General features: G+C 36.8%; 1 protein-coding gene across 1 annotated transcript in view; it reads right to left on the bottom strand.

Annotated features, from left to right (window-relative positions):
* The window catches only part of SUGCT (succinyl-CoA:glutarate-CoA transferase), a 602,125-nt gene that overhangs the window by 569,567 nt on the left and 17,028 nt on the right, over positions 1 to 15,530 (bottom strand). Inside the window, exons 3-5 of the mRNA XM_014547166.1 lie at positions 14,752 to 14,837; positions 14,196 to 14,246; positions 8,620 to 8,740 (exon numbers count right to left, since the gene is read on the bottom strand). Coding sequence (XP_014402652.1) covers positions 8,620 to 8,740; positions 14,196 to 14,246; positions 14,752 to 14,837 — 258 coding nt within the window. The remainder of the gene's footprint in view (positions 1 to 8,619; positions 8,741 to 14,195; positions 14,247 to 14,751; positions 14,838 to 15,530) is intronic.

Raw genomic sequence — 15,530 nt, 5'->3', positions numbered from 1 at the left:
GGGGGGTGAGGGTATATGTGCGGGGTGGGGGTGACCAGGGAGAGGTCAATGGGGGGAAAAGGAGACATATGTAATACTATATGTAATACTTTAAACAATAAAAAAAATGTTTATGAAAAAAACAGTGAAAAGAACGTAAGATCAGAATGAAGAAAATCAGGGGACTGCAAAGGCCAAGGTTGATGCTAGAAAAAAAAAGGAGTAAAGATTTTTCAGTGACTTTACTGTGGTGCTTATACAGATTCTTCATTCGAGGATTAATAAACTAAGAATTTAATAAAACACACATTTTGTATCTGGGGGAATCAGGCCAGGTTCAAATTTTTTCTGTAGCTAATCCAAAAATAAATAATTGAGAATTTACCATGCTTTTCTTTTTTTAAGTGTTTTTATTTATTTTAGAGAGAGAGGAAGGAAGAGAGAGAGAAACATCTATGTGAGAGAGAAACATCAACCAGGGACCAAACCCGCAACCTGGGCATGTACCCTGATTAGGAATCAAACTGGAGTGACCTTTTGGTGCATGGGATGATCGATGCTCAGCCAATGAAGCCACACCGGCCAAGGCTACCATGTGTTTTTCTAAGAATAAAAAAAACTAAGGTGAAGCTGGCATTATTTTGTTGAAAATGTTATTTCTATTTATTTGTCGAATTTTACCAGAAATCAAAAACTTCCTACAGTGGATGAAAAACCATTGCACAGAGAGTAGTTTCTGTTGCAGACCTAAATTAAATGGGCTTGATAAAGTGATTAGAGATTTCAGCTTTTGTCATCTCCACACACAATTTAGATTAAGCAATACATTCCTCCATCATCACTCGGGGACTATCACTTGGTCTGATGGGCTCATAGCCTGAAAATACTTGGTAACAGACTTATCACAAAATCATCTACCAATACCAAGTTTCCCCCGATACAGTCAGGTTACAAAGCCAGCTTTATGTTTTTAATTAATACTAACTTTGCACCAGAGGTACATAAATATCTGTAACACTCTGGGAATATCATTAGAGACAGATGAAATATCAGGAAATGTCGCAAAAGTGGTCCTTCTAATTTCTGGGTTAACATGGCAGCAGACAGCAATCCCTGTATACTTTCTCTCAACATCCCATCAAAATACCTATAGAGGCATGTAATAAAAATAAAAAACTGGGGGAGGAGGAGGGAGAGGGGAAAATCACTTAAAGGGAAGATAACATCACATTCCATGTTTAGTGGATAATTTCCACCAAAAGCACGATTGGTGCAAAGGATTAAGCACATTCTTGAATGATAAATCATGTGTTCTATTCTGAATCAGAATCATACAGGCCAACCAGTTAGAGATTAGGATAGAGTTCCATATCTTTACCAGGCCCTAATTAGTTAATTGATACTTTTTATATGGCAATTAGCAAAATATTTAGAATTCTAAGGAAAGGTTTTCAGAGATTTTGGGGGTCAAAGATCTTTTTTTTTAACGAAGACCCTTTTAATTTCTATGTTAAGGTATTACCTGCACTGGTTGCTTTTTATTAAGCTCTTGCTGACGAGTTTTTAATTTTTTAATTTTTGTCTTATTGTACCTATTAGATGTTTGTTTGAAACATACAAAGAACGGAATCATCACCCTACTATCAGCACACCTGGTGAAGAGAGGTTCACTCATGGAAAATTTCCATGGAGCCAGCCCCGTGACTACATCCCTAAGAGACAAGGTGACCAGACTCTTACAATTGAGATGATTGATCATGATGATAGCTAATTCTAACACCCTTTTTTTCTCTCATTTGGAGCATTAGGAGCCAGGCTTCTATTATTTAATAAAAAAAACATAACTGCTATAAAGTTGTTTATATGCATAGTACCCCAAAGAGTAAAATAAAATAATTTCACAGAGCAACTCTTGCTTTCACGTGTTTTTTTTTAATTGTGTAAATTGTTCTTGGGATGTAAGTCCCTAACCATGCAAGACTCAAGGGACAGGGGGCAGGGGCAGGCTGGAGGGGGTTATTGGGGGGAAAAGGGGAACTCAACAATAAAGATTTTTTTAAAGGAAGGAAGGAAGGAAGGAAGGAAGGAAGGAAGGAAGGAAGGAAGGAAGGAAGGAAGGACGTATGTAACTCTTTGACTAGTCAAGATACTATGGCTGAACCATAGTATCTTTAATCACAAAAATCAAAAGTAAATAATAGTCGCCCTAGCCAGTTTGGCTCAATGGATAGAGCATGGGCCTGCAGGCTGGAGAATCCTGAGTTCGATTCTGGTCAAGGGCACATGCCTGGATTGTGAACTCGATCCGCAGTAGAGGGCATGCAGGAAGCAGCCCATCAATGATTCTCTCTCATCATTGATGTTTCTATCTCTCTCTCTCCCTCGCCTTTCCTCTCTGAAATCAATAAAAAATATATATTTTTTTAAAAGATACTATGGTTCAAATAATGGGCTGAAGGTTATATCGCACTAATGCTAAATAGAAAAAAATAATTAGCATTCCTGAAATAAATGTTATATAAATTTTATCTAACATTTATTTTTTCACCTATTTAAGTATGACATTTCTTCTTATCTAGCATTGCTTCTTTAAATTTATGATTTATTTCCCAGGCCTATTACTAAAAGAAGAAACAATTCAATTCTGACAACAGAGTTTTTCTATGGTGGTTAAGTCTTGGCATGTTTATCTGGCACACGCTATGAAACATTTAACTTGTGAAGGTTCTAAAATAACTACTGTTTTGACATTAACTAGCATTGTCATCTTATTCCCTCTTGCTGGCTTCTGGTCCCCAAAAGGTTCTTTAACTTGGGAGCCACTATATCCACATACTAGAAATCAGAGACCAAAGGTAAAACCAGCTGACTCTATGTTCACACTAGATTCCTAGCCCAGGCTATGTCTTGCTTCTGGAATTTGAAAGCATTGAAGAAACAAACCAAACTGCTTTTCAAGTCTTGGATTTCTCTTTTATTGAACAATCAAGAAAAATCAAAGTATCTTGGAACTTGAATAGTTCAAACATACATTCAAATGAATAAAATCATGTCATGAGGTGGTACTCACTCCATCATTTTGGGGACTCATTTTGTCTATGTTCCAATCCAGTAGATTTTCTTAATCCTACAGTTTCACAAGGAGTTTCCAAAGAAAACTTTAATAATGTTCCTTATCCCAGGAACAAGACAGGATTGGCTTTAAAGTGGTGTTCGCTATTGGAAAAATATATTTATTTAGAATTATCTATCTGGAGAAACTTGACCTTTTCATTTGTTTAAATAACTGACAATGTATAGGAAATGAATCAAAACACTTTTATCTTAGGAAATATTATATCTTCATACTAAAAACTTTGAAGACAGGTATCTCAGGTTTACTCTACCACCTGAAAAACATATTTCTTCAACAAAATGAATTTCAGCCGAGGCTTCCAACTCAGAAGATACCCTAAGTGCCAGAACACAATGCAGGTCATGCTATGAAATCTGTCTTGCTGCCCTTAGTGTATCATGCATTAGCGAGTACACAAGAAAAGGTAGAAAGGTAAATAAGACTTTTAGTAAGGATTTCCTTAGGAAGAATTGTCATTTCACTATGTCATAGGGGAGGAGCAAACTGCCTCCCCTTTACTTCAAGCCATATGAGAGATACTTCATAAAAAGTATCTGAAATCTTAGCCTGTGTTCTGAGATTTTGAAATTACCAAAGACCTGACATGTGCTTAAAATTATGTCAAAAGCAAGAGACTATGGTTACATCAGTTAAAGGCTGCAGAACTAACACATCTGGGAGTGAACTGTACTTCCTCCAATGGTGAAGAAGCCGAAGGGGAGCTTTGCCTGTGGGCCGAGCAGACTATCAGGAGAGCAGAACTAGTTCATTTAAAGGGAGTTTTACCCATGAGGGCTGCTTATAAGATAAGGTGACCTGAAAAGATAGACTCTTTATAAGGAACACACACACACACACACACACACACACACACACACACACACAATAGAGGCCGAAGGGTAAAATCTTCAGTCTGAGGTTTCTGAGGATCCTATAAAGCTCCCTATAAGACAAAGAGCAACCAACTGAGCTTCAGCCACACAGAAGGTTCCAATGCAGGACTCCACCTACACCAATAATATAATGGCTTTTTGGTACGTACCCATTAACTCACTTCCATTTCCCTAAGAGGTCCTCATGAGGCCCAAGTAGAACCCTGCAATCTGTCCATTCAAGGACAGAGATTAAGAAAATGCCACTGGGAAATTCACAAAAAACAAAAAGGCACTTTCCAAACTTCTTTCCTTAAAAAAAGGGGGGGGGGGGGTATAATTAAAGGGTATATGTACTGTTCCTACCACAAAATTAGTCTAGTCAAAAATATAATGTAATGTTTATCCTTCTGGAAAGAAAGAATAATAAAGTTAACAAGAAGAAAGAAATATTTTAAATGTGGTATACCAAAGTCATACTGCTACATTTTTATAACTAATAACATGCTCAGAGTATTCAAAGGAAAGAAGGTACAACTTTAAATTGTTAAGGAAAATATCGATAGAATTCTAAAAATATAGAGAGGTACAGAATGGTGGCTTTAAAAAAAAAAGACTTTTTAAAAAGTATAAATAGGTCCTTTCAGAGATTCTCTAAAAAAAAGACTTTTTAAAAAGTATAAATAGGTCCTTTAAAAAGTATAAATAGGTCCTATCCAGTGGCATGAAGAAAATCCTAAAATTCTCTCAAAATGAAATTCCTAGTGAATTATAACTTTTTAAACACTGCCCCCTAATGGTCCATACTCAGCTTCCTCTAAAATGACAGAGGGATCATGCTAATAAAAAATAATCGGGTCCTTCCTCCCCTGTGATCAGTCTAGCATTTCTGTCCTGCAGACCAGATTTCACAGCCCGAGGCAATCTCAACCACACAACAGTCAGGATGCATTAGAGTAAATATCCTAACCATTCTAAGATTGCTCACATAAGCAGTAAGGCCAACATGGGAGTGAGAACAGACTATTGGGGCTTGGATAGCACTGACGAGACAGCAATACCACTGGGAAACATCAGGAAAGTCTAGGATCCCAATCATAACATGTGCAACTTCAGACTGATCTAATCAGTCTTACTAAAAAATAAAAAAACAAACACTGATTACCAAGAATATCAAACTTTTAAAAGAGAGATGGCCCTTGCTTTATATACACACACAAACTCATGACTCATAAATGACCTTTGCTTCTAAGAGAATCTGTTGAAATTTAGACTCCCTGATGAGCACATTTTTTCATGATTTCCTCCATCACAAATATGACTAACAACCAATGAAAGAGAATAGCAAAAATACATTATTCTCAACTACAGCTGTTCAGTGTCTTGTAATCACAAAATCCATGTCATCACTTAACAATGATATATGTCTGAGTATGAAAAGCATAGAGGCACTTAATACTAGTCGAGAAGCCTGAGTTTTAAACCCATCTGCCATTAAAGAGCTGTGTGAACTTAGGTACCTTAGCTGTTCTGGGTCTGTTTCTTTATCAGGAAATAAAGGAGACAGTATTATATGGGTGTTCTTCTAATGATTGTTAGATGTGCACGTAGGGAATTACAGAATTATGAGAGGTATTTTTTCAGACTACACATGCCTCTCCCCATCACCTCCTTATTACCCCATCCCTATTACTTAAAAGCATATGATACCCCCAATTTCCCCTGAGCTGAAAACTTCTGAATTATATTATCTACTAGAGGCCCAGTGCACAAAAATTTGTGCACTCGGGGGGGGGGGGTCCCTCAGCCCGGCCTGTGCCCTCTCGCAGTCTGGGACCCCTCGGGGGATGACCACCTGCTGGCTTAGGCCCGCTCCCTGGGGGATTGGGCCTAAGCTGGCAGTCAGACATCCCTTTAGCAGCCTGGGAGCCCTTGGGGGATGTCCACTTGCCAGCGGGGAGCAGGCCTAAGCTGCAGTCGCACATCCTTAGCGCTGCTGAGGAGGCGGGAGAGGCTCCCACCACCACCACTGTGCTGGCAGCCATCAGCCTGGCTTGTGGCTGAGCAGAGCTCCCCTTGTGGGAGCGCACTGACCACCAGGGGGCAGCTCCTGCATTGAGCATCTGCCCCCTGGTGGTCAGTGTGTGTCTAGTGATCAGTCATTCCCAGTCATTCTGCTGTTAGGGTCAATTTGCATATTACCCTTTTATTATATAGGATAGAGGCCTGGTGCATGGGTGGGGGCTGGCTGGGTTGCCCTGAAGGATGTCCCGGATCAAGGTGGGGGTTCTGCTTGGGTGCCTGGCCAGCCTGGGTGAGGGGCTGATGGCTGTTTGCAGGCTGGCCATGGCCCCCAGCCACCCAAGCTCCCAGTGGAGTCTGGCTGGAAGCAGGTATCTGGGATTTATTTAGCTTCTATAATTGAAACTTTGTTGCCTTGAGCGGAGGCTACAGCCAGCCAGGGCAGGCAGGAAGCTTGGCTTCCTCCATCGCCAAGACAACCAAGCCTCTTGCTTGCTCCAGCTCCGTGGCTGCTGGCCGCCATCTTGGTTGGGTTAATTTGCATATAGTCGCTCTGACTGGATGGTGGGCGTGGCTTGGGGCGTAGCGGAGGTGCAGTCTATTTGTATGTTTCTCTTTTATTAGATTAGATATCCAAGGCCCTTTGCCTCACTAAAATGTAAATACAGGATCTGAGAACGGGAAGAAAACTTAGAGATTCTCCAGTCATAAGCCGTGGCCCAGAAGAACTTCTGACTCTAACCATCATTAGTTATAGATGTGGAACTTGGGCAAGTGTGAGGCTTCCCACGTAGATTAGCACTTTATTTGGCTAGGTGATTGATAAAATGCATTGGCATTCCCAGTCTTCACCTCCTCAGAATCCACCTCCTTGTCATGTGACTTTGTAGTTCCTGCCACAAGAGTAGAATATATTTCATGACCCATTGATATTGGGTTTGGTCATGTGATTTTCCATGACCAAAGGAACGTTAGCAGATGTTATGTGAGGAGAGGCTGTAAACTTGCTTGTGAGACTTGGCTTGTTCTCTTTGTGCTCTTGCCTTTCACTAGGAGTAGAACGTGCATTTGGTAGCCACTGGTCCAAGGAATATGAGACATGTAGAGCAAACCAGGCCCCAAACTGCAATATGGAGCCAAATCAAATCAGTTTAAATCAGCTGAATCCCAGTTGGCCCACATTCATGTGAATGAGAAATAAATTCTTATTGTCATATAATATTTTGCATTTGTCACACATGCAGTATTTTTATGGTAAGGGGGCAATTCAAAAGATAATATTTTACCTATTTTAATATTTTAGACCTCAACATTTCCACTGGGCTGCAATATTTTAAGAAAAAAATTCTGCCTGGCCGAGTGGCTTGGTTGAGCTTCATCCTATGAGCCCAAAGGTCACAGGTTGGATTCCTGGTTAGGGCACATGCCAGGGTTACAGGCTCGACCCCCAGTACAGGATGTGCAGGAGGCAACCAGTCGATGTTTCTCTCACATCAATGTTTCTCTCTCCCTCTCCCTTCCTCTTGCTCTAAAATCAATAAAAACATTTTTTTAATCCTGATCTCATATTGATATATAGACAAGAAAAAGCTAAAGTAGTTCATCATCACCAAACCAGTATTACAAGAAATGTTAAAGGGACTTCTTTTAGAAGAAGAAGGGGGGAGAAAATAAATATCACAATAAAACAACAATAACTATGTACCTATCAATAATCACTTCAAAAGTACATGTATTAAATGCTCCAACCAAAAGACAGGATAGCTAAATGGATAAGAAAACAGGACCCATACATATGCTGTCTAAAAAAGACCCACTTCCAATTAAAAGGCACACAGACTGAAAGTAAAGGAATGAAAAAAGATGTTTCACGCAAATGGAAATGAAAAAAAAAAGCTAGGGTAGCAATACTTATATCAGATGCCCTAACAATTACATTTCTGAGTATTTATCAAAATAAGTCCAAAACACTAATTCAAAAAGATATATGCAATTCTATGTTCATTAAAGCATTATTTACAATAGCCAAGATATTGAAACAATCAAAGTGCCCATCAATAGACAATTAGATAAAGAAGATGTAGTACATAAAATAATGGAATATTACTCAACCAAAAAATGTGGTATTATGCTTATTAAATATGTAAAACTAACATATATGATGACTGTTTTCCTCTTTGACCTAAATTCACACACATTCATACATACACACACATACACACACACACACAGGAAGGTCACTACAAAGGCTGAAAAAACTGAAAGACTTTATAGCACTCTTTTCCTTGGCTTGGCACGTTTGAATATATTGAAGAGATATGTTGAATTCTTGTATTATCTTAAAGGCTATTAACATTTCAACTGTAATTCTATATGAGTTAATGGTACTTTGAAAATGTCTGCAAAATAAAAAATTATAGACAGACAATTCACAGAAATTTAAATTGCTGATAAATACATGAAAAAAAATGTTCATTTAAGTTAATGTTTTTAAAGGTTACTTTTCGGGAACCTAAAATATTTTGAGAGGGGAAGAAGAGCAGAATCACATCAAGAAAACTAACATTAGTAAGAGGTTTCTTATAGAAACTGGAAAATCTATTCACTGGAGAGTGTTTGGTACTGAAATACCTGTGATGGAACAATAGACGATGTGAGGAGCGATTCTGTCTATCTCTTCGTATCCCAGGCCCATTGCAGATAGTTTGCCAGGGACATAGTTTTCCACAAATACATCACACACAGCTGCAAGCTGAAGGAAGAGGTAGAGATGAATCAGATTTCTTAAATGACTGTCAAACATTTAACAAATCCTCACATTATAGAATTCTAATTTCAGTAAACAAAATTGACCCTCATTTTTATAATAGTCCATACAAAAAGCACAGGAAAAGTAGAATTACAAAGTAGAATTAGATCAACATAAAGGCTCTGGTCAAATACTTGAGGTATTACTGCCAGTAAAACAATGGCTATTAAAGTTTTCAGTAAATACCATAGTATTAAATGGATTTTGCTTATGTTAAATGTAAAAAATATCTAGGCTACATGGTGCAAATATATTTTCAGATGTCGAGGTAGAAAAATTAGAATATAAGTAAAGAAAATATATGAAAAACATCTTTTAAACCCTTAAAAAACAAAATATAATGACTTTGCTACTTCTCCATCCTTATTATGTGATATTCCTCATTACCACATTCACATATAAGCACATGTAAACATGATTCTTACGTGCTCTCAAACTTTTCAGGTGCTTTCTTTCCAGTGTGTTAAATTAACCATTTTTTAAACTATTAAACTGTAACCCAGTGTATCAATAACTATCTGAAACAGTCCAGCCTGTATGTCTGATGGTTGAGTGTTGATCCATGAACCAGGAGGTCACGGCTCGATTCCTAGGCAGGACACATGCTCAGGTTGTGGGCTCGATCCCCAGGCTGGGGTGTGCAGGAGGCAGCAGATCAATGATTGTCTCTCATCGTTGATGTTTCTATCTCTCTCTTCCTCTCCCTTCCTCTCTGAAATCAATAAAAATATACTCTTGTTAAAAATTGAATGTTTGTCTATTACTGCATCACCAAATTGGGACTGTGTATACAGAATTGCCTGACAACCAAATTTAGGGGGAGGGGAGAACTTAGGACACATTCAAGGAAATAAGCTGTCATCCTCCTGAGCTCCTGACATAGATGCACCAAAAGCCTCACTCACCACCGACTAGAGAGGAATGGTAAATACATTAAGATAAGAAGGCTTAAGCATGCACCCCAAGTTTCAAGCATAGGCATCTTTTCCAAATTTTAGGTGCCTATTACCATTTGACCTGTTTCTCCTGTGGGCAACTCCATGTAGCATGCTCCAGGGAGAATCCCAATAAATACACATTTATTTATTATTAATTTTCTACAAAGTATTGCTTGGGGATTTGGAGGGATGGCAGGGGTTAGTATGAAATACAACACAAATCTATAGTTACACATCAATTTATTCCACAATATTTCTCTGAGCCTCTATTTACTACTTACAAGGCACTCCTGCAGGCACTAAAGGAGACAAACTATACCAAGCACATCTAGGCTTTTACACTGGTCATATTTCTGCATGGTGCATAAAATAGTACCTTATGCAAATGACACCTAATAAATTATTTTTTATTTTAAAAAACTCAGGTCAGTTCCTCAAAAAGTTAAATATAGAATTACCATATGACCCAGCAATGCCACTCATAGGCATATACCCAAAAGAATTGACAACAGGGACTCAAACCAATACTTGTTTGCAAATGTTCATAGCAGCACTATTCACAGTATCCAAAAGGTGGAAACAACTCCTGTCCAACAACAGACAAATACATCCATAAAGTGGAATATTATTAGCTATTAAAAGTTTCTATACATGCTACAGCATGAATGAACCTTGAAAGTATTACGCTAAGTGAATTAACCAGACAAAAAAGTACAAATATCGTATGATTTCACTTACATGAAATATCCAGAATAGGAAAAGTCAGAGACAAAAAAATAGATAAGAGATTATTAGGGACTGGGTAGAGAGGGAAGTGAAGAATTATTACTTAATATATACAGAGTTACTGCCTGGGGTGATGAAATATTTTAGAAATAGATAGATGGTTGTACACTACATGTAATTACTGCCACTGGATTGTAAACTTGAAAATTATTAAAATGGAAATTCTTATTGTATATATTTTACCACAATAAAAACAAATTTTTTAACAATGCAGGGTATTTGTATTTTTTAGACTTTTATGGAATCCTAAATCACAACTCAATCCATATAAAGTATCCAGATGGAGCACAAATTCACTGTTTCAACAAAACACAAATATAAATATAATGAATAACTTATACTAGTAGAAAAGTATTCAAAATATTTTAATTAACCAAAAAATCAGATAAAAAAACAATGTACATGGTATTATCTCATGTTTTGGGGAGAAAAATTGGTATTCAAGGATGTAAAGACATTTTAAATGATATGCTAAAATATTAATCCTTTTGCCCATGAACAGTTATTTCTTGTAAGAAAAACTATTTTTAACTAAAAATGTACTCAAAGTAACATGCAGTCTGAGAGTACAATGTGATAAAAAAGTATGAAAAAGATGAGTTTAAGAGCTAAAGATTTCTCCTGATAAAGATACCCAGTAGTTTTTTTATGATACCCAAGAACTCTATATATATGCATTTTGATATTTATTGATAAAATATCCCTGGAAAAGGATATAGGGCAGAAATTATCCTTTTCTCCATTTTATAAATGTTTATTTTAAATAAATAAAAACTAGCTACTTACTAGATAGATATTCTTAGTGAATGTGTCATCCAAAATATTATCTCTCCCTCTCTTGTTTCAGGATATTCACCCATTTCACTATCATGTATGTTCCCTATAGCTTTAGCAAAGTCATTCATAAAAATTCTAAACACAACAGTGTTAAAATCAGAGCCATCAGAAAACTTCTGAGTTACACTGATCTCCACATTATCCTCAAGTATTATACAAGTTAACTGCTCCAGTGGAGATGAAATTTGTTTACTGGATTCCCTGACTTAATCATCTACTAGAAAGTAAAGTGAGAAAAAAGAAAAAAGACTGGTTCCCAGTTTTACTGCTGATCACCTCTGCCTCATCGAGTTGCTCACAAATTACCTAATAACCTCTTCTAGAATGTTGCCCAAAATTTAAAAAAAAAAATTGTGACTTAGAGAACCCACCATCTCTTTCTTTCTCAAAGAGAAAAACTAATTCTTCCTTCCAGTCACAGAGTAAAATAAGAACTAAAATCAATTTGAAATATAGCGTACCAAATTCTGAGTTCTCTTTATTAGGTATAACTTAGGAACAGAATGGATGAGCAACATCAGAAGTAGAGGAGAAAGTGATAATGATAATGTAACCATATTTATGAGTTTAAAAAATCATAAAATAGCCCTAGCTGGTTTGGCTCAGTGGATAGAGCGCCGGCCTGCGGACTCAAGGGTCCCAGGTTCGATTCCGGTCAAGGGCATGTACCTTAGTTGCGGGCACTCCCCCAGTGGGGAGTGTGCAGGAGGCAGCTAACCGATGTTTCTCTCTCATCGATGTTTCTAACTCTCTATCCCTCTCCCTTCCTCTCTGTAAAATATCAATAAAGTATATTTTAAAAAATCATAAAATAATTTTTAAATTTTATGTCAAGGAATATCCTTATCTGTAGGAGATATATTCTGAAGGATTTAAGGACAAAGTTTCATAACATCTTCCACTTACTTTCAAATGGTTCAAAAATACACACATAAACAGATGCATACACATATGAATACATATGTAAATAGGCAAATATAGCAAAATGTTAAAATTGTTGCATCTTTCAATGTTTTTGTTATGTTTTAATTTTTCACAGTACAATGTTGGAGGAAAACAAAACCTATCACATTGTTCTGTGGACACAGTATGGATAGTGTGACTGTCAACTAACATGGAAAAGTATCTGAAATATAGATAACATGTTAGAAAGTTATCATATCATATTGCCATGGAAATACCAGGCTCCACATAGATTTTTTAAGCAGAATTTTGTTTTCCACACAACCTGTTTTTGGTTAACCTACTTGACAAAGGAGTCATATTTTGGCGGGCTCTCACATATCCACTGTTGGGTTGGTATAATACTTTGGAACTGTTTCTATAATCTAGACCATTATATTAGCCATAATAGACGCCAAGGTCTGAATACTAGTACAGATGTTATTTTACTATTCTTAAGGTCAAAAAAGAAATCCATGCCCTGAAGAAAAAAAAAAAACTAGGCAAAAATAATTTTTCCTCTAGGCCGTAAGATGCATAACTTATAAGTGATATAACTAGCTAAAACCCATAGGCATGAATAATGTCTCCAGACAACCAACGTTTATTATGAGCTGAAAAGTACTTTATTGTTATTAATCAGAGAAATCAAGCCCACAATGAAGTGTAATTTAAAATAGTTATAGTGTGGTGGACACTAGCAAGACTCAAGGAGAGTAAAAGGAAGTCCCAGCAATTCATTTATTTTGGTCAGAATGATACATGTTGGCCTACAATGTTCAAATGCCTTAGTAGTAAGAGTTATGAATTCCACCCAACACTGTCCCATTGAGAACCCCTACTGAAATGATGCCGTATCTGTTCAATCAAACATGAAACCTTGACTAGATAAAATATCAGAATATCCTGAAATAAAAGCAAAGAAGTAGGAACTGAAACTAAAGATGAAACTAAGAAACATAGAGCAGAAAGAGAAGAATGAAGGAAAGAACAATCCCTTAGATATATATAATCCTATATAATAATGGTCATGACACCCTCATGCCATAACGACCGATCAGCAGGAGGCTGCATGTGCGTGTGCAGTGGGGGGAAGCCGCCATGTTGCTCCAGAGACAGGGCGAAAGTGGGGAGGCACCCAGAGGAGGCAGGACCAGCCGGAGGTGACTCGCAGGACTGAGGGTGGGGCTTGAAGCAGCCAGAGAAGGCTGGAGGGGGCAGGGGCGGGGCCAGGTGCACTCAAGCTCTAGGTAGAGAGGTTAGGGTGTCAAGGCGGGGCGGTGGGTGGGGCCTCACGATTTCGCACACCAGGTCACTAGTAATAATAATAACTACAGAGAAGATAAAAAGAAAAGCCTGAGAATGAAGGGCCCTTCCACTCTCTCTCAGAATCAATAGAAAAAATATCCTCTGGTGAGGATTAACAACAACAAAAAGTTTTGGCCAGTAACATGACCCAGGGTTGAAAATTTCAGCTCCTCTTACTAGCTACTATGTGATCTTTAGAGCATCACTTAAGCCCCATCAGACTCATTTCACATCTGTAAAAATGAAGACTCTACTAGTAATACCTCATGTATTCTGAGGATTTGAGAAGATAATGTAAGTAAAGTGCTCAAGCCTAAGATCTGATACAGAGGAGGCACTCAGTCAATAGCAGCCAGTACTACAATGGAATACCTACCTTCACAGTGTGAAGAAACATTATACACAATATAAAAGAAATTATAAAGCAAATTATACTTACTATAAAAGTAAAGTTAAATTCTTAAATGGCATGTACAAAAAAATTACAGATTGTCAATTAAATAAAGTTTTAAAACACTTTTACTCTGTTGCTCAAATCCCTAATTACAACCCCAGTGGTAAGATGCCTTTCATTGAGTATACTGTACCTCTTTGATGATTTTCACCCCTTTTGGATCCTTGATATTAACAGCTATACTCTAAAAATTAAAATATATATATTAAAATGGTATCATAAAATTCTTTGTTAATACTAACAGTTCAATAAGGGAGAAAATCATACCATAGATTCTCCTCTTAAAGCAAATGCATTTTCCTCCTTAAGAAATATTTAAATCATCTTTACTTATTTTATTTGCAATTTAGATATGTTAGAATGTAGCAAGGATTACAGTAAAAATGCTTCAAATTATAATACCCACTTTTAGGCAGTTATCAATCTCCAAAATAATAACAAATGTAAAGAACCACCTAATAAATTTAATAAAATTATTTCCATTATAAATTCTTGTTTTAAGTTAGTAGGGAAGATTAGTAAAAAGCTCTATTGTTTCTATTTGTAACTGTTGAATGAATAAAATTTCACCTTATTTAAAATATTAATTACATCTACAGAAAAGGGTAAAAACAAACAAACCAGGATATCAAAAGTTTTGTTTTTATAAGAGAATTACAAAAAGAAAGCAGAAAAAATTATATTCTTACTTTTTTATTTCGATTTACACTGAGAAAATAAGTACTTTCTGTCCCCACAAAAGGTGGTCCCCAAGTTCGTGTATCATCACCAGCTCCTGGAAGTAATAGTATGACTTATTAATCTCTAACTGTGAAACATCATGAGACATTTCAGACCAACAATCTCACTCATCATATGCATTCACAGTTGACTGAACAAATCAGTTCTGTTAAGTGGAATTAACAATGTAGAGGAGCCCATTAGAACTGTCTAAACTCTTTACCTGTAAATGTTAATCACTAAATCTTTCCTATCTTTTCACTAAAATCCATCCCTGAAAGTCAAAATCCAGAAGGAAATATCCTACCAGCAGTCTTTACATTTAATAAATGGCAAATCTGAGGGGGGGAAATTACACTCAGTTTTTGGCAAGCAATTCAGTCTGTGTTTCTTGGCATTAAATATGCAAAGAAAATGTTGACTCTGCAAAAGATGTTTGTTAAATATTATTTAAATCAGAATAATGATAAGTGATAAAATGACGTGATACAATGGCATGTGAGCCTATGCTAAATACACTATATAAAAATTCTGTAGCAACAACAAATTAGAAGAGGCAAAATAAGTTACTGAACAGCAAATTCAGCTAGTTTAAAATACTATTTTAGAATAAAATTTTACTCTCCGTCTTGCCTCAAGGTAAAAGTTTAAAAAACATCAAAAATAGGGTATTTTATTCTGGACATCTACTTCAAGGGATTCTGAAATGTCTTTGTGTTTGATTCAGACAACACTATGGAGTTATAGG

The sequence above is a fragment of the Myotis brandtii genome, unplaced genomic scaffold (genome assembly GCF_000412655.1).
Source record: "Myotis brandtii unplaced genomic scaffold, ASM41265v1 scaffold465, whole genome shotgun sequence".
Lineage (NCBI taxonomy): Eukaryota > Metazoa > Chordata > Mammalia > Chiroptera > Vespertilionidae > Myotis > Myotis brandtii.
This window is presented reverse-complemented; position numbering and strand designations above follow the sequence as displayed.